At 42.9% G+C, this 19,070-nt stretch overlaps 1 protein-coding gene across 11 annotated transcripts in view; it reads left to right on the forward strand.

Annotated features, from left to right (window-relative positions):
* The window catches only part of mctp1a (multiple C2 domains, transmembrane 1a), a 254,225-nt gene that overhangs the window by 162,565 nt on the left and 72,590 nt on the right, over positions 1-19,070 (forward strand). For 6 of the 11 annotated variants that reach the window (XM_079814163.1, XM_079814162.1, XM_079814166.1 and 3 more), the window contains exons 6-9: positions 1,404-1,442; positions 10,442-10,606; positions 10,712-10,842; positions 14,799-14,985. In XM_079814163.1, the coding sequence (XP_079670289.1) occupies positions 1,404-1,442; positions 10,442-10,606; positions 10,712-10,842; positions 14,799-14,985 (522 nt within the window). The remainder of the gene's footprint in view (positions 1-1,403; positions 1,443-10,441; positions 10,607-10,711; positions 10,843-14,798; positions 14,986-19,070) is intronic. The other 5 variants (XM_079814159.1, XM_079814164.1, XM_079814167.1 and 2 more) reach the window with 1 other exon arrangement.

A 19,070-nucleotide genomic window follows, 5' to 3' on the forward strand; every position in this document is an offset into this window, starting at 1 on the left:
CTGAATCCAAGGACACTGTGAGGGGAAATAATGGTGTTTACATCAAGAGAAAACTAATATTAGTAACTTTAGCTCTGAGTCAAGTTAACAAACACATAATAAGTATTCAAAGCCACCATTTATTGGTTTAATCTGATTACTCTGATAAAAACATTATAATGGCTAAGTACGGTTTGTAATACTAGAGCACTGCATATGGTAGAATAAATACAGTACAGGAAGTGGAACATCAGCACATTGCATTGTGGGATGCAGTGATCTTTGCAGCTGTAAGTATTAAACAGAATATAGTCCTTTAATATAAAATTGATTATTTTTTTGAAAGATGACCTCAACAATTATGTATGACCCAATCACTTTTAACATTGTGTGTTTTTATGTGGCCTGGTAAGCCCATAAACTGTAAAAAAAAATATGGACGTAGTGTCCGTGACGTCACCCATAAGATTCTGAAGAGCCGTTTTGAAGTGCAAATTAGGGATGAGCTGGCCGTTGCCATCTTGTCAGCGCATCACTCGAGTCCCGGATAATAGAAAATGGGCAAAGAGGCGGGACGTGGGTGGAGCTGAGATGATGTGATGACTAACAGACAGCAGATAAATGGCTATCCACCTGTCACTCAAAGTGGCCACCCCCTTAATTATGCAGAACTTTAAGGCTTTATATAATGTAAACGAATGAGTTATAAAAAAATTCACCCCCCTCACAGTTGTCATGAAAGGCAAAATTAGCCGTATAGACCAAAACCACAAATTGTTCCAGGCTGTAAACATGTGTTTTTCTGCTGTAAAGTTGGGCATTTGAACATGGGGCTCAATGAGATTCTGCTCCCTTCTGGAGCCTGTCCCTAGCGGACAGTCGATGAATTGCAGTTTAAGTCACTTCCGTATTTGCTTCAAGAGAAACTGCGGGAGGTTGCCGCTTGGGTAAGCCCTGTATAATGGGGACAAAAGGGGGACATTTTTTGGTCCCCGAGAGGAAAACGGCTTATAAATCAGAGTAAAATATTTTCTTCTCTTTTTTTTGAAAATGAAAAAACGCAGAAAGTGATAGATTTAGGGGTAGGGTCAGTGTAAGGGGATAGAATATCCAGTTTGTACAGTTTAAAAACCATTATGTCTCCTTAAAACATAAAAACACAACATGTGTGTGTGTGGGTATGTGTGTATCTTTGTGTTGGTGAACTAACAAAGCTTTGGATGTCAACATTTTCTTGTTTCTGTGCGATTTAGTAGTTTTATTAGCTTATAATGGCTGCCCCCCGACATAGCTTTCCCTGGGCTGCCTCCTTATATGACCCCTTGACTCTTCTGAACTGTATTCAGACAGGCTGTCAGGTTCACCTCTAACACCCTGTTAGAGAGGGCAAGGGGTGGCTTTATAACGCTTTGTCTCATTCACAGACCATGCTTATGAGAAGGAGCTGGAAACGATCCAGTAAGGTAATAACAACATGGACTGATCCCTGCCTTTTGCAATTCTCTGCTCAGACTGAAGAGGGCAGTGACCCCAGCCCTTTTCATTTTTACCCTCGCTTACTTTTTTCAGTTGTAAAACCGGCTTTTGCTGACTTTATTTTCTATGTGCTGCAATATACAAGGTAAGAAACGCTGCCATCTGGTGTAAAGCTAATAAAGTGCACTTTTTTTCAAGTGCTTTGGTCCTGCCTTTAAGGCTGAAATTTAAGGCTGAAATCAGATCCAAATTTAGGGCTGCCAGAGTTTCCTTTCTGTATTGTAGCAACTGACTGAGAAAATAAAGCATTCTCTGTTCTTGCCATCTTCATATTGCATTGACTGCACGGTGCATGTGCTGCAGTATTCCGTGAGGAGATAATGCACTTTATCGTTGTACACTTTATAAGTGTACGGGATAACAGTAGACATGCAGGATGTGATCAGAGCAACCACTTACATATAATCTGGTGATTTTAGATATGTAAAGCTATGTGTTCTTCTCATCTTACCTTGAAAATAATGCATATTTTGCCTGATTTAATGCCTCATAGCATTATTTTATTTTATTTTATTTATTGGTACTGTAGTACATTTGTGTGGTGGGTCTGTGAACAATATCTTTTTCTAAATGAAACTTTTTTTTTTTTTTTGCTCTTTATTTAATTGCTTTGTCCATATATCCAAGTGACAATTTTAGTCTCTGAACTTGACAGTTTTGTATAAAATCGTATTAACTAAAGGTATTCAAATTTAAATAAAGCTAAAATAAAATATAAATATTAGATTAGAATTAGAAATGTTGCCTTAGAAACAAACTGAAACACATTTAAGTTAAAGCACTAAAATTGCTAACTGGAAATTAAAAAAACAAAACAAAAAAACAAAAATATAATAAAAATGTTCTACTAAAAATTCGAATTAAACTGAAAATATAAAAATAATTGCAAATTCTAAAGATTAATGCAATTATAATATAATACTAAAATAACACTTGAATATAGTAAATATGAGTAAATTTTTTGAAAAGTTCTCAAAAGAGCATTATTATTATTTTTCTAGACATTTTTAAGCTGTTCCTTGTCTACCTCACTATTAATCTTTAATTTAAAATTCTGTTATAGTTTTATATTTATTTATATATTATTTTCTTCCTTGTGTTGTGAATGGATTTTGTATGAAAGTGGCATGTTGGTCTGGGTCAAGAATAATGTACTACTCTCTTTGTCTCTGGTTCATGCATGCATTTGTAAAGCAGACCTTTCTGTTGCCTGCTAAGTGAAAGTCCTAGTTTCAGTGGTAATTTGTGGTCTTCAAGTGGAGTTCCAGTTTAAGACATTTCTAACACGCAGCCTAGTTGCATTGATTTGCGCTACTCAAGAGAACAAAATGCACAGCTCTCAGCTGCATGTTCCCAGCAGAGGTCAAGTAACTCCTGTTTTGTTTGGTCTAATGTTGGAGCCCAATTTTCAGAGAGGCCCAGAAACATGAAAGTGGCTTTCCAGCATGTGGATAAGGACGTCCTGCTGAAAGGCTTACCCTACCCAAGCCTTTGAAGCTCTAAAGTGGGCCATGTTGGCTGGGACTCGGGAATACTGTAACAGCGCTACGATAACTACTTTTACACCGCTCGCGGTGCACACTTGGGTGTTTCTTCTATTTATACTCCCTATTTCTCTTTCATTTCCAAAATAGTGTAAACGATGAGCTCTGTAGATGCAAATCAATTTGTAATTGATGCATCTCCAAAATTAAGATTTCTGCTCTGATAAATGAATATGAAGAAAACTGAAGTCTGTAAGAACTAAATTTATGCTAACACAGCTGTTAGCCGAAATTATGATTTATTAGTTTTTACACCCAGTTTTACTTTTTAAATCTGCTTCATGATTCTGTACTTTTTCATTTATACATATCATTTCAATGAGATAATACAGCCTTTTTATTCACTGTTAGGGAACATCACAAAAATGAGCTTCTTATTTTTGGTCAGTGTCATAGGCAGAGCTCTGAATGCTCATGTTAACACACACAAATAGAGTTATTTTACTGTGGTTGTGTATAGTCAGCATATCGCACTAATATCTGGAGAGAATGTCATTAGCTGCCTGCTTTTAACATCAAAGCTGTGGGGTTTTTTTCAGGAAGGGTTTGCTCTGAGTTTAATGAAATGCATTTTAAACAAGAAACATGTTAATAAGGACTCCACATTAAGCACAGAGGTATCTGTTAAAATAGTTTGTTTGGCAAATGTCTTACTGTGCTGAAGTCAAGAGACCTGATGCTCAAAGACTGCATTTGCTTTGGAGTTATTTGATGAATCCCAAAAAAACTTGTCATATTTCACCCCAACAGCAAAAAAAAAAAAAAAAAGATAAATAAAATAAATATTCTCAGGTACTGGTGTAACCCTCGTCCTCTGATGGAGGGAACTGCAGTTCACTTTTGACTTGTCGAAATACTGACACTAGGGGTCCCTATACTAAACGCCACAACTTGAACCGTGTCACAACACTCTAAAACATTTTTTTGCTATTTTGCTATATAGCACCTTAGTCAAAGAACCGGTGAAGAACCTCTGAAGAACCGCTGAAGAACCACTGAAACACCAAAATTGTGTGAATGTGGGCAAGCCACCATGTGTCAACAGCAAGTGCAGCTATACGAACTCGCAACTGTCCAACTCCCAGGGTAAATGACCTCCGGTCTCTTTCTTAAGGGGACTTGCTCACCTCGGAAGAGGTCACTGCAGCCGTTGGTCTTTTGTGATTTTTCAAGAAGTAAGAAAATATGTACTGCTGCGTACACCTGGTTGTATATGTTGGGAAAGCGTTCTCATTCTCTTTGAGAAAGGAACACTACGGAGACCCAAAGGGGGAGGTTAATATGTGGAGAATACATCCTATGTACTCACCAGTACACCAGAGGGGAGTACTACATAGAGATGAGTCCCTGTGGCGGGCTCCACCTGACGAGGGGGAGACTACCGGCTTTACATCGACTGGTGATAGAGCTAGCTCCGTCCAGGGGAAGACGCTAGGGAAACTTAACAGGTAGGGTACTACATACGGAGCACTAGCCAGACTACAAGGGCTCACCTGAACAGGGGCATACCACGAGTAATGGGCCTGGTTGTGAGTTCCCTTGCCAAACTCTTCTATCGCAAAAGTGCTTAAGTGATGGAGAAGGATGGCCCAGGGTTCACCATTCAAGTGAAACTGGACCTAAAAAGCACACATTATCACCTCAGGTAGGAAAAAAGCGCTAATGCAAGCACTACACCCAACCAATTTGTCTGAGTATTACCTGTTATCTAATACTCGAGACAAAACCGTTTCCATGTGTAGATTATAAAATCTTGCAAAAGCGTTGGGTGTAGCCTCTTGATGGAGGTGAGTGCAATCAGGAGGGACATCTTCATAGAGAGGCCGCTAAGCTCGGCTGATTGCAAGGGCTCAAAATTATCTCTCTGCAGGGCCTGAAGGACCAGAGAAAGATGGGATGAGGTGAGGTCTACAACGGTTTGGCCTCCAAGCATCTCTCAGGAACCTACGTATCAGGTTGTGCTTTCCTAAGGTCCTGCCACCCACTGTGTCATGATTAGCTGCCACGGCAGCCACGTACACTTTAAAGGGGATCTATTATGCAAAATTAACTTTAATGAGGTGTTTGAACAAAGATGTGTGTCAACAGTGTGTGTAAACAATCAGCCCATAATGGTAAAAATCCACCCACTCATTTTTTTTATAATCCCCATAAATCATAAACAGTCTCTCCAAACAAGTGGTTAGATTTTCTCCTACTCTTACGTAAGAGTAGAGGCAAGCCCCGCCCATGGCATAGAGTGCCTGAGTGAGCCGCAGCAGTCCGGCATTTCTGTGTCCGCGCTGTAACGGCTGGAGATATACAATGTCTGCGACAAAAAAACATGTTCTGTTATTTGATGTATCAACGAACGTACGAGCCTCCATAGACTCCGGGCATCTGAGCCACTGAGGACACAGTGGTTGAATTGAATTTATGAAGGAAATGTGCCAAAGAAAGTCATTAAAGTGTTACATATTTGCACAAATCATTTTACGCCGGACTGCTACACAAACAAGGGTTAGTTCAATGCTGGATTTGCACAAAAGTTCCGTCTGAAAGATTTTTAGATTAACATGACGGTACAGGATAGTCAGTGAGTTGAATCAACTTAAATCCACAACAACTACATAAATGTATCCACTAACCATTCAGTGTCCAGGTTTGTTGTTGGGCCAAGAGCAGCATCTCATTTGCATTTATAGGAACACACACAAAATCGTGTTTTTGCTCACACCCCAAATTGGGTCAAATTTGACAAGCTATAATAAATTATCTGTGAGGTATTTTGAGCCAAAACTTCACAGACACATTCTTGTGAAAAGGGGCATAATAGGTCCCCTTTAAGGGTGGAGGCTACCAGGTACCTCTCCCTGCCTGTAGAAATCTAAGGTCCAAACAAAGGCTAAATAAGTGGCGACAGATCGGTGTGATAGCCACACGATGTGTGCTGCGGCACCATTTCCATCTCCACACCGAGAAAAGAGATGCTCTGCACAGGGAAGAACTTGCTCTTCTCCCAGTTGACCCGAAGTCTCAATCGCGCTAGGTGCTCGAGGACCAGATCCCTATGTACACACAGTACCTCTTGCGAGTGAGCTAGGATTAGCCAGTCATTGAGGTAGTTGAGTATGCAAATGCCCATTTCCCTTAACGGGGCAAAGGTAGACTCTGCGACTTCTGTAGAGGCGAACCGTAAAAACGTTCAATGTCAAGGAAGAATTTGAGACATGAAAGTATGCGTCATTCAGGTCTATTGCAACAAAACAACTGTTGGGGAACGCACATCAGAAAGACTTGCCTGGAGGGACAGGCTCTATTGCGTCTTTCGCCATTTGGGCTGCACATTCCTTACCTAAGACATGGGCGTGCTTGCATGCCACCGAGGCACAGCCTGGTGAACTGAATCGCGTAGCTGAGTCTGATTGCTCTGATGACCCACCGCGCGAAGGGTTGGAGCATTTGCCCAGCTCCCAAACTCCACGCCAGAGGTATCAGAGGAATAACCATTTTTGACATACCTTGAACATACTCCATGAACCCCAACTGGAACCGGCCGGTTCAGATGCAAACCTTCTTCTACCAGAGAAGAAGCGGTGCACTCACCATCTCCTGACCTGGGTCGCCCATCTCAGGGACACTTCGTAGTCGCCTTCTTCATGGTTGCCTGATTAGCGGCCTGGCCGTGCACTTAGACGGCAGCAGAGCTGGAGTGGCAGCCGCAGGTAGATGCCTTCGGTGATGAGCAGACAAGCGTGCCTCGCAGTCTGGAGGCATCTCGCTGAGGCAAGATGTCCTAATCACTAGGGCTGTAATCAACCAAAGAAAATCTTGGTCGACTGAAGTCCTGAAATTTTCGACTAAAAATCGACTAAAATAACTTTAGGAAAAAAAAAAACTTAAATGAATAAGCTGCACACTGTGCGCAGTACTTGGTAGCCTTGTTGTCTCCCTAAATTAATTATAAATAAACATAAAAAACTAGTAGGCTATTTGCAGTATATTAAAAAGTTTTTGAGCTGATTATTTTGCACTGAAATTAGTCTGACACTTGAGTCTGTCGGCTCTGACAGCGTCGCATCGAATGCACCTGCGCAATATCATAGACTATGATTTCCCAAAATATAGCACTATGTGTTGTCAACTAGATATCATCACAAGAACTTTTGAGGAATATGCAACATAATTTAGACAATTGTTTTTGTCATATGTATTATAATAACTGACAGACACTCATTTCAGCCGCTCTGTGCAGCTCAAACATATGAGCTCAGCTGAATAGACTATTAACTTAAAGCTTTTACTCTTAAACACAAAAGGCACGTCCTCTTTAATAAAAAAGGAATATTTATTAAACAAGCCAGATCAAGAGCAGAAAAAACGCTCTCACAATTAAATAAATAATATACAAGAAAACTAGCCTTCTTCAATCTGTCTCTCTCGCCACCGGGTTGGGCTAATCCAAAATAAGTGAAACAATGGGGGTGTTCTGAAGGCAGACTGTTACCTGTGAAACAGGGGTGCTCTGAAAACACCCCCATTAGCAATTAGTGCTTTCCACCTGATGAAATGAACGCGGCCCGGCAAAACTAATTAAATGAACGTGGCTCGGCAAAACTGACAGTACAGATCCACTTATAGCGCGGTGTTGTGACGCTTCCCCTCATGTGTATGTTGATGGGCGTTCCTCAAGTTTACCGCTTTGGGTGTACGTTTGAGCCAGCGGCCCAGCGGGGAATGAAACACAAAGGACCCGCGAGAGACTTCTCTTCTCCAGTGGGTTGGGCTAATCCAAAAGAAGTGAAAACAATGGGGGTGTTCTGAAGACAGACTGTTACCTTTGAAACAGGGGTGCTCTCAAAACACCCCCATTAGCAATTAGTGCTTTCCACCTGACGAAATGAACGCGGCGCGGCTAAACTGATTAAATGAACGCAGCAAAACTGATGAAATGAACGCGGCAAAAAATCGACCAATCAGAATTTTGGTCGAGCCAGAACGTATCGACCAATAATCGACTAATCGACTGGGAGATTACAGCCCTACTAATCACTTCAGTTTGCTTTTCTACTGCTAAGAAACTCCTCGACAGTGTCACAGAACAGGCCACCCCGCTAGATAGGGCGTCAAAAAAGCGTACTTTCTTAGCCAAGGATGGCTGATAGACCGTGCTGTGACTAGTTGCTCTGAGAGGATATTTTGAAGAATGTCTGTAACCAAACAGTTGATGGGCCCCATTGACTTCCATAGTATTTTTTTTTCCATAATATGGAGCTTAGTGGGGTCCATCAACTGTTTGGTTACCCATATTCTTCAAAATATCTTCTTTTGTGTTCAGCAGAAGAAAGAAATTCTTACAGGTTTGTAACAACTTGTGAGTAAATGATGACAGAAATGTTATTTTTGGGTGAACTATCCCTGTAATTGGGGCAATTAAACCCCTACTTTACACTGTAAAAAATGTCAGGCCTCTCCAATTCAAAATTTTCTAGTGACTGATCACATCTAAATTTTTCAACTGGCCAAATTGAATTTCTGTGAATTGAATTTTATCCATTGTGGCAACAGTCTGTTAACATAGGCTCAATTAGAAATAATATATTGAGCCAATGGAAAAATGTAATTTACCAACACTGTAAAAAATTTCAGGACTCCCAATTTAAAATGTTCTAGTGACTGGTCACAAATATGGATTTTTCACTTCGACTTCATAGAATTACTGAGCACAATTAAATATGTTCGGTGAATATATCATTTTAATTTTGAGTGAAGACCTTAAGCTATGATTAGTACAATGCATCTTTTTGCATGGGGATAATTATATGGAAGTCATTTATTGGGCCAATATGTAATGATCAATTTTTCCCAACAATTTTTTTTTAAAGTGTAGTAGTAGACTTTACGTCATTTATTCTCTCATTAATGTAATGTATAAATAAATATTTGGTAAAAAAAGAAAATGTTATTCTAGTATTTGTACTACTTTTAATTTATTCTTGATTAAAAAATCTTCCTGTACAATACGCTTAATTTTCTGTTCTGCAAATTAATACTGACTTTTTTATTTAAATTGTGTAGTGAATATGACCTAAACATTTCTTCATCATATTCTCCCTATTACGTAATGTGAACTGGATCTTAGAAGAGGTTGAGGAGCTTATTTTTTATATGTCATATGCTACCATTCAAAAGTTTGGGGTCAGTAGGATTTTATACAGTAAGGATAAATGACAGTGACAGTAAAGATTTTTTATAATATTAAAGAAGATTTCTATTTCATATAAATGTTATTTTGAACTTTCTATTAATCAAAGGATCCTGAAAATATAGTTTTTCCTCAATTTAGGCAAATATATTAAGCAGCAAACATTTTTTAACATTGATAATAATAAGAAATGTTTATTGAGCAGCAAATCAGCATATTACAATGATTTCTGAAGGATCATGTAACACTGAAGACTGGAGTAATGATGCTGAAAATTCAGCTTTTTCATCACAGGGTCAAAGACTAGATAATAATACGGAATACGGACAATACAGAACAAGTCCCACCTTCTTAATAAAACAGTCAATCGTTGATTGGTAAAGTAATTGCGTCACTGCAGCTGCCATTAGAAGTTCCGGTTGCAGTGAAACAGTCAGTGTTCTGAGATGTATGCTTATAACTGCACATGCACATTGGCTGGTTCAGCCTAAAAAAAAATTTTTTTTGTCATAATTTGAGCATTTTTAAACCAAATTAATGAGTAGATTTCATTGGTGATTTAAAATCGGAAATTTATTTGTAAGCTTGGGGAACAACTTTGGAGAATTTGATGTTTCCCCATTCAAAGAGATAGGAGCTGCACCTGCATGACTGAAAAAGCTGCCTGAGAGGCATTTCAAAGATGGCCGCCGAGTGAAATGACTTGCCTTAATTAAAGTGACTTGGACAGGAATAAATGACATTTTAATATATAATTAAATAGAAAATTTTGTTTTTAATTGTAATAATATTTCACAATATCAATGTTTTTACTGTATTTTTGATTATAAATGCAGCATAAGAGACTTCTTTCCTCAAACTTTTGCACAGACGTGTATGTTCATGTTTTACTTGAGGAAAGATACTGTTGACACACTGATGTCTATGTGTGCTGATGTCTGTGTTTGTCTCTGTTTTTGCAGTGCTGTGCATTCCTCTGTTTATGTTCTCCTTACTTATCACGTCCCCAAAATATCTTTTATCTTGCTGAACTTGATGCACTGTTGTACATCTCATTTTTGACCACAAACACATTGTTTGCTGTTCACCTTTAATTTTTGGGGTCTTTTTAGTCATGCCACTGACATTCTCTTCACATTGGATTGTATCCTGCCTGATGTGAGTATGTGTCTGGGTGTGTGTTTGTGTTACATTGCAGCATCAAAGTCTGAGGTTATCAGACATTCACAGGAAGGCTCAGCTATGGAGAGGCATAGTTAGCGTCAGTCTCATTGAGGCCCATGACCTCCAGCCTATGGACTCTAATGGCCTCAGTGACCCTTATGTCAAATTCAGAATGGGACATCAAAAGTACAAAAGTAAGGTATGGTCCACATGAGCTGCATTCCAGATACTTCTTGTTCATTTGAGACTTTTTATTTTTCATGTAATGTAAATTCTAATTGAGTGTTTCTTTTCTGCTGTGCAGACGATACCAAAAACACTAAACCCCCAGTGGAGAGAGCAGTTTGACTTCCACCTGTATGATGAACAGGGTGGTTTCATTGACATCACCGTCTGGGACAAAGATGCAGGGAAGAAAGATGACTTTATGGGCAGGTTGGTCATGCACTTGGCTTTTATATGGAGTTTTGTTATTCTTGTGCTCTCATTGTCTGATCTGATTAACTATGTCTCTTAAATATTTCGCTTTCGGAAATATGAGGATATGATTTTCACTGCAGAGTCTGCAGTAATATTATGAAGACACCTTTGTGCATTACAGGGTTTACCAACTGGTGTTCCCAGAGCTGTCTTAGGGGTCAAAAAGGCCTATTTGTTTTTAAAGGAACTTACTAAGCTTTATATCTATGGCTCTCAGCAAACGTTCAAAGATGCGAGATGACATAAATTGTTTAAAATAAGACAAAAAAAAAGATTTTAAAGAAACTAAAATGGATTAAAATCAAGAGGAAAACGGATATCATTTATTTTAAATAATTCCCTCAACAAACATTTATTTATGCAAGAGGAAATTTTTCAGCTTGGAAATGTAGTAGTCTGCCACAACAGTCAGTTATTCAATTTACCTCTTACTTTTTAAAAACTAAACAAATATTTGAATGCAAAATTCTATGATTTGCCAATCAGAATAGTAATTCTACAGAATTGTGTAATAGTGCAACAGTTTTTCACCGGTGTTTCAGTCCCACTTTTTCACTGGTGTTTGTTCCAGTATCCATTAGAAGCTCCAAATTATTTTTTCTGTTTATTTCTCCCATAGGGATTTCAAAAAAGTCTATGTTAAAGCCAACCAGCTATGAGGTGAATCATAACATTACAAACTTTGATCTGAAGCAAAAAAAGTATTTGAAAATCAGACAAAAATACAAAGGTACAAGACTGTGTACTTAACAGCATTGGTGATAGAAAGAACAACAATCGCATGAAGCATTGTGAACAGCATGATTGAATTAAAAACAATGGAGAAATATAAAACTACTCATGTAAAACTATAAACAATATATTTGAAATGTATTGCAAATATGTATGTATATGCATATAGGTATATATAAATATTTAAGTACTTTAACCCACGTAGGAGGGGACGTTCACCGGCCTTGTGCAAAAGTTCTCTAAAGGTAATACATTGATAATAATATTACATGTTTCTTGAACAGCAAATCAGCATATTAGAATGAATTCTGAAGGATGTGATGCTAAAGACTGGAGTAATGATGCTGAAAATTCAGCTTTGCATCACAGAAATAAATTACATTTGAAAATATATTCAAATAGAAAACAGTTATTTTACATTTTAATAATATTTCAGAATATTATTTTTTTTTGTATTTTTAATAAAACAAATGCAGCCTTGGTGGGCAGAAGAGACTTCTTTTAAAAACATAAAAAAATCTTACCGTCCAAAAACTTTTGACCGGTAGTGTAGATTCACACAAACATGTTCTGAACACATTTAGTAAATGTGATGGAAGGACCTAAATAGGACCGAAAAATAGGTTGATCCCCAAAAGGTCCGGCAAACATTATGGGAATGTAGTCTAGAGACCTAGAGGGAACGTCGTATAGTAATGGTCCCCTAAGCATTCCCAGAACGTCCTGAATGTTCCCTGAATGTCCGCAAAATAACATCCCCCCCCCCCCCCTCCACATCGTGACCATCTCAGAACGTTCTGGGAACGTTACTAGGTGACGTCCTTGACACCATCGGGGATGTTCTGAGAACGTTCTGGGAACATCAAATTTCCAAATAAAATATGGTCCCCTAAATGTTCAGAGAACGTCTTGAATGTTCCGTGAAGGTCCACCAAATAACGTCCCCAAACCCTTTAAAGAACTCCACATCATGACCGTCTCAGAACACTCTGGGAACGTTACTAGGTGATGTCCTTGACACCAGCTGGGATGTTATGAGAACGTTCTGGGAACATCAAATTTCCAAATAAAATATGGTCCCCCAAATGTTCCGAGAACATCCTGAATGTTCCGTGAAGGTCCGTCAAATAACGTCCCCCAACCATCCACATCATGACCATCTCGGAACGTTCTGGGAACGTTACTAGGCAATGTTCTTGACACCAGCGGGGACGTTCTGAGAACATTCTGGTAATGTAAAATATCTAGCAGGGATGAGCGTAGCGAAACAGACTCAATTACGTCATTTGCGGTGCTTCATGGGATTGGGCAAAGCTAACAAGCTCTTTTGCTCGTTTGGCTTGTTTCGATTTTTGATTGGTGGAATCTTCTGTAATGTAGTTTTTCACCACAAATTCTGCTGTTAAACATGATTTTTTTTTAAAACTAAGTTAAAATAATGGGGGCTTCCGGCTTCAAATACTATCGATTAACAACCTCGTAGCTCACAGTAAGGTAAGCTTTAGGTAGGCTTTAAAGGTTTATATGTTATCATTAAAAATCAATTTCCCTATGGAGAAATTGAGTGGAGTTTTTATTTTTGGAACCCGATTGTTGCACACAGTTAAACAACAGGCTTGCTGTATATCACAGCTAAAGTCATTCATGCTCTGAACTGTCCTCTCATTGACAGTTCCTGTATGTGTGTGTGTGAAAGAAAGAGGGTCTTCGAGAGTCTCAGCCTCTGACAAAACTCCATTAGAAGTGACAGTAGAGTTAATGGCTGTGCGATGTGAGAATGAGGCAGCAGAGTTTACTTAGTTTCCTGTCTGTCCCTACACCAGTCCTCCAGCTTACAGTCGTTCATAGAGGTGGCATGTCAGAATCGGTGGGATGGCATTCTTGTAATTGGCTATTTCCCCCCTTTAAACACTCATCTGCTTGAGTTGTTCAGCGTGCCCCAGCACTGATGTTCACATTATTTACCCCATTCAGGATCAATTGAAGCTTTTAGTACCTGCGTGATGTTCCTGTAGAGAAAAACACATTGGAACAAGCGGAGGAATATTTATGGAATATTTGCTGGGAACAAACTGTATTCTAGCGCAGTTATTTAGCCGTTTACCATCTTGCTCTTTTTCTCTCTTCTTCTTTGTTGCCACTATATTGTTGGGGAAGGTTGACTAAAAGGAATCAGTTTCTTCTGACTGTTTATAGATAATTAATCGTAAAACTCTGCTCTATTATTATTTCAAAGAGTAATCACATTTAAATAGGTCTTATTTACAGTTCCAACATACTTTTATACAGCCATACACTACCGTTCAAAAGTTTGGGGTCTGTAAGATATATTTTTTTTAAAAGTATTATAATTTATGTTGACAACAGTTGTGCTTCTTAATAGTTGTGTCGAAACCATAATACATTTTTTCAAGATTCTTTGATCTTTCTTTCTTTCATTCAGAAAAAAAGCTTAGTGACTTTTTCTTTAAAATCATAATACATTCTTTACATTTCCGTTTTGACTGGGAAATTATCAAATCTGTGCTTCCCCAACAAAAAACACCTGTCATGTCAACAGAGTTTGTTTCGACCAAATGAAAGAGCCATGTTTAAGGAAATTGCATTTCCCTCTGAGTGCTGCCAATTTTCAAAAGTTAGATACTTGTTTACCAATGAGAAAACAGTGTCAGTCAAGAGCTTGAGATTAAATATCAGAAGTAATTTTTGTCAAATTATGACAAAAGTTTAGAAGTATTATTTAATTGTATGACTTTAGAAAACATAAAATGCTAGCAATAAAGTTTGCTTTATCATAGCAAAGGAGACAAAATTCTTTTAGAGCAAATGTCCTTTCTGCAGACTTTTTCATTGCTCTCATTTCCACACGTGATTTCACAAAATGTTGATTTTGAGATGTGGTGGAAATGAGTAGTGTATGACAGTTCGAGTGGGACAAAAATGACAGAAAGTGTTTTAAGGGGTTTAATTTTTCAAAGGCAACATGATGCCCTCTTGCAATAAATACCCATTTTGTATATATTACTCCCAACGCTGGTGATTCCTTTCTTTCTCTCACTGCAATGTCAGTATCTTTCTTTTCTGTTGTGTCTTTCTATTGTCTTACTCATGAAAACCTGCAAGACAACATGTGTTTGTGTAATGATGATAATGATGGTGTGTGTGTATGTGTGTGTCAGATGCCAGGTGGACCTCTCTCTTCTGTCAAAAGAGTGCACACACAGACTGGACGTGCCTCTGGAGGAGGGCGAGGGCACGCTGGTGCTGCTGGTCACCCTGACAGCCTCTGCTGCTGTCTCCATTGCTGACCTGTCTGTCAACATATTGGACGACCCCAATGAAAGGAAAGAGATTCTTCACAGATACGTAAGGACAAAGCTCTTATATTCAAAACACTGAGAGTGCACAGCCAGTAGGGATGCCACAATTCTCAATATAATATTGAATCGTTCGGTATGGCATTCACGGTTCAATACACTCTTGTGAATTGCGGTTTTGCCTTTAATTAATTCTTTTTTATTTCTCTCCGTTTATTTCGGCTCTGTTTGAGTGTGCCTGTGAATCTACACACTGATATTAGCAAATATCCAATCACTATGCACTAAAGTTAGGGGTTGTTTAGCCACGCTTGCAATGCTGAGTCAGAGAGTTATACTCACGGAACACTATAGTTCCCTTTCGTTCAGTCACTACGACGTAACGTTAGTGACTAACGAATGGGGGTTTCGCTTAGAAGCCTATCAACTTCGAGTTTAGAGAAAACGCCCAATGGCGTGCCAATGCCATGGGGCATGCGGAATTTGCATACGTAACTCCGCCTCACCGCGTGAGTATATAAGGAAGTACGTGGCAATATCGCATTATGTTCTGCTTTCGGAGCCAAGAGAACCTACCTCTTCACTCCTACAGCCTTCTGAGACTCTGTCAGCTTCTTCGAGACGAGCAGCTTTCCAGTCGGTGTTGGTGTAACGGCGCGTTCCAGTGATCGCATACTTCCTGCCTGCTGATCTGCGCAGTGGTCCGTTTGACAGCTGGTGTGTGTTTCCCTGGGCGCTTCGGCATCGACTGCGAGGCTTTCCTCTCACAAAAAGAGCTTGCGCGTGGCACGTCTTTTTCAAGACGGCTCGCCCGTGCACTTCCGGGTGCGATCGATTTTCCGCTGCTGTCTATGGACGCATTCACTGCTCGAGCGTGTTTGGGCTTCAGCACGTTCGGGCAGTGTTTGCGGATGTGTCACGTTTCCATTGCGGGGGCGTGACCATCGCGATGTCGCGGTCGAGACTCAATCATCTCCGTGAGGAGAGAGAGTCCCCTCTGCCACACCCCAATCTACCGTCGCCGAGTGAGATGGTACTTTGGCTGGTGGCCAGGGTGACCTGAGGGCGGTGCTGTGGGATTAAGAACCCCGACGTTCATTCCTCGGGCCACGCCCCCCTCTTATACATCGCTCCCGCGAGTGTTGGATTGAATCTACGGCCCGTCTCTGACGCCCCGTTCGTTCAGTTCACGCTCCGGATAGCAGTGAGATGTCGATCGCCGCATCCCAAGGTGGGCTGGAGTCCTTTGGATGACGATTTAGGCTGTGCTCCGCCTCCGGGTGTGTCAGCACTGCCTGATCTGACCTAAAGTTGACAGCCATGTTATCTCGGGCAGCCGCGAGTCTCGCGCTGGTGTGGAACTCCGCCCAGTCGCGGGTGCTCGTGGTTGCGCGATTGGTTTTTGGGGGCGGCACCCGACAGTTGTTGGGCCCCGCCCCCAATGCCTTTCGCTCCCGGGGTACATGAGGAGATCACGCGGTCCCGGAAGTCCCCGTGCTTCCCGCGACCGTTTGGTGGCCTCCTCCGCCTTCTCTGCCCTTGATGGGGCCGCGGCCTAGGGTACACTGGGGCCCCCTCCCCCCCACTGTTGAACTCTCTGTTGCGCACTACGGTGTCCACAGAGGGCTTTGACTTGGCGTGGTGTGGCTGTCCTAAGCACCCTCCCAAAGCCTGTGGGCTCGTCTACTTCGGTGGCGTGGTCCCGCAGAGCTACGGGCAGGCCGCCGCCCCTTTGCACATGCACAAGGGTGGAGCCGACCCAGGGCTCTTCATTGAGCTGCGTGCCGCAACTGACCCCGCCCCCAGGCGGTGAAGGTGGCCACACGCTCCCTGGGTTGGGCGATGTCCACAGCTGTGGTCCGGGAGAACACCTGGCCTTACCTGGTGATGTGGAGGATGTTGAGCGGGCCCGCCTCCTCAACTCACCCATATCCCAGGCTGGCCTCTTCGGCGGCGCGGCTGAGAACTGCGCCCAACAGTTCTCGGCCGCCCCAGAGCAGACTGAGGCTGCAACACGTACTGCCCCGGCGGCCAGCTGCTGCACCAGCCGCCGGCTCAGTCGCCTCAGTCCGCTCGCCGCCGAGGGCGCCCTCCCTCTTCCCGCCCGGCCCCAGCAGCAGCCTTCACCTGGGCCGCGCCGTGGAGGTGGTTGAGGATGTCGCCCAGTCCGCTCCCCAGACTGGTTAAACGCTAGGCTGGAGGTGGACAACTCAGAGATGGGTTCCAGTTCTTCCCAGGGGATGGTAGCAGGGCCTCTCCTTCCCCCGGTGGAGGGCCGGGGGAAAATCCGTCCGCTGCTGGCCCCCGGGCTAGCAGCGCTTGGGAAGAACTCATGTTCCTGTCTCTGAGGACCAGAGACCGGTGATGACAGTGCGCGCCACCCTCGGGTCTCGCCACTCGCATCCCTCTCTGTCGCCAGCCCCCTGGCAGAGCAGACCCCAGTGGAACGTGCGTCCTTCCCTGGTCTCCTCTGTCATGCCCCCGTCATGCGTGCGGAGATTGCCACTCTACTGGCGAAGGGTGCGATCGAGCCTGTCCCTCCGGCCGAGATGAAGTCGGGGTTCTACAGCCCCTACTTCATTGTACTCAAGAAAACCGGTGGGTTATGACCAATCCTGGACCTTCGCATCTTGAACCGATCCCTTCACCGGCTTCTGTTCAAGATGTTGACTGCGAAACGCCTTTTCGAATGCGTTCGTCCTTACGATTGGTTTGCAGCGATCGACCTGAAGGACGCCTACTTCCATGTCTCCATCCTTCCTCGACACAGACCGTTCCTACGGTTTGCTTTCGAGGGGCGGGCATATCAGTACGCGGTTCTCCCATTCGGGCTATCTCTGTCCCCTCGCGTCTTTACGAAGATTGCCGAGGCAGCCCTTGCGCCCCTTCGGCAGCACGGGGTCCGCATCCTGAACTACCTCGACGACTGGCTCATACTGGGCCACTCTCGAGAGCAGGTGTCTGATTCAGGTGTCTGATCTGATTCTCCACCACTTAGCCCGTCTGGGCCTTCGGGTCAACTGGGAAAAGAGCAAACTTTGCCCCGTGCAGAGGATCTCTTTTCTCGGTATGGAGATCGACTCGGTCGCCATGTGCGCGCAGCTTACGAGCGAGCGCGCGCAGTCTCTGCTGACTTGCCTCCGTCAAATCGAGAGCAAGAGTGCGGTTCCACTGAAACTATTTCAGAGGCTCCTGGGGCATATGGCATCTGCAGCCGCGGTAACGCCGCTCAGGATTGCTTCATATGAGACCGCTTCAGCACTGGCTTCGCGATCGAGTCCCGAGATGGGCATGGCTGTCTGGCACGCTCCGGATCCAAGTGACTCGGGCCTGCTTACAGACGCTCACCCCGTGGTCGAACCTCAGTTTTCTACGGGCCGGTGTGCCCTTAGAACGAGTTTCCAGGCATGTTGTCGTATCGACGGATGCCTCTGCCACGGGCTGGGGTGCCATGTGCAATGGACAAGCAGCCGCGGGCTCCCGGACAGGACCCCAGCGCCTCCTGCATGTCAATTGCCTCGAGTTGCTGGCAGTACGGTTCGCCCTGCACCGCTTCCGAGCGCTGCTGAAGGGTCAACATGTGCTTGTCCGGTCAGACAACACGGCCGTAGTGGCGTACATCAACCACCAGGGCGGTCTACGCTCCCGCCGTATGTCTCAACTCGCCCGCCATCTCGTTTTATGGAGTCAGAAGCGCCTGAGGTCCCTTCGTGCTGTCCATATTCCGGGGGTCTCTTGCTCTTCCCGCCAAGAAGACCCCTGGAAATGCCCGATCGGGTCCGTGCTTGAGTTCTCCAAGAGGGGCTGGAGCGTGGGCTGTCTCCCTCCACCCTCAAAGTTTATGTGGCCGCTATATCTGCCCGCCACGATCTCTTGGAGAACATAAAAGGTAAGTCAGCACGACCTGATCATCAGGTTCCTGAGGGGAGCGAGGAGACCGAATCCTCCTCGCTCTCCTCTCGTACCCTCTTGGGACCTCTCAGTAGTTCTAATTACTCTGCAGAGGCCTCCCTTGAGCCTTTGCGGTCGGTTGATATTAAGTTCCTGTCGATGAAGACGGCTCTGCTGACCGCATTGGCCTCTCTTAAGAGGGTCAGGGACCTGCAGGCTTTTTCGGTTGACAAAGCGTGCCTG

Source organism: Gobio gobio (genome assembly GCF_949357685.1).
Source record: "Gobio gobio genome assembly, chromosome: 4".
Classification (NCBI taxonomy): Eukaryota; Metazoa; Chordata; class Actinopteri; order Cypriniformes; family Gobionidae; genus Gobio; species Gobio gobio.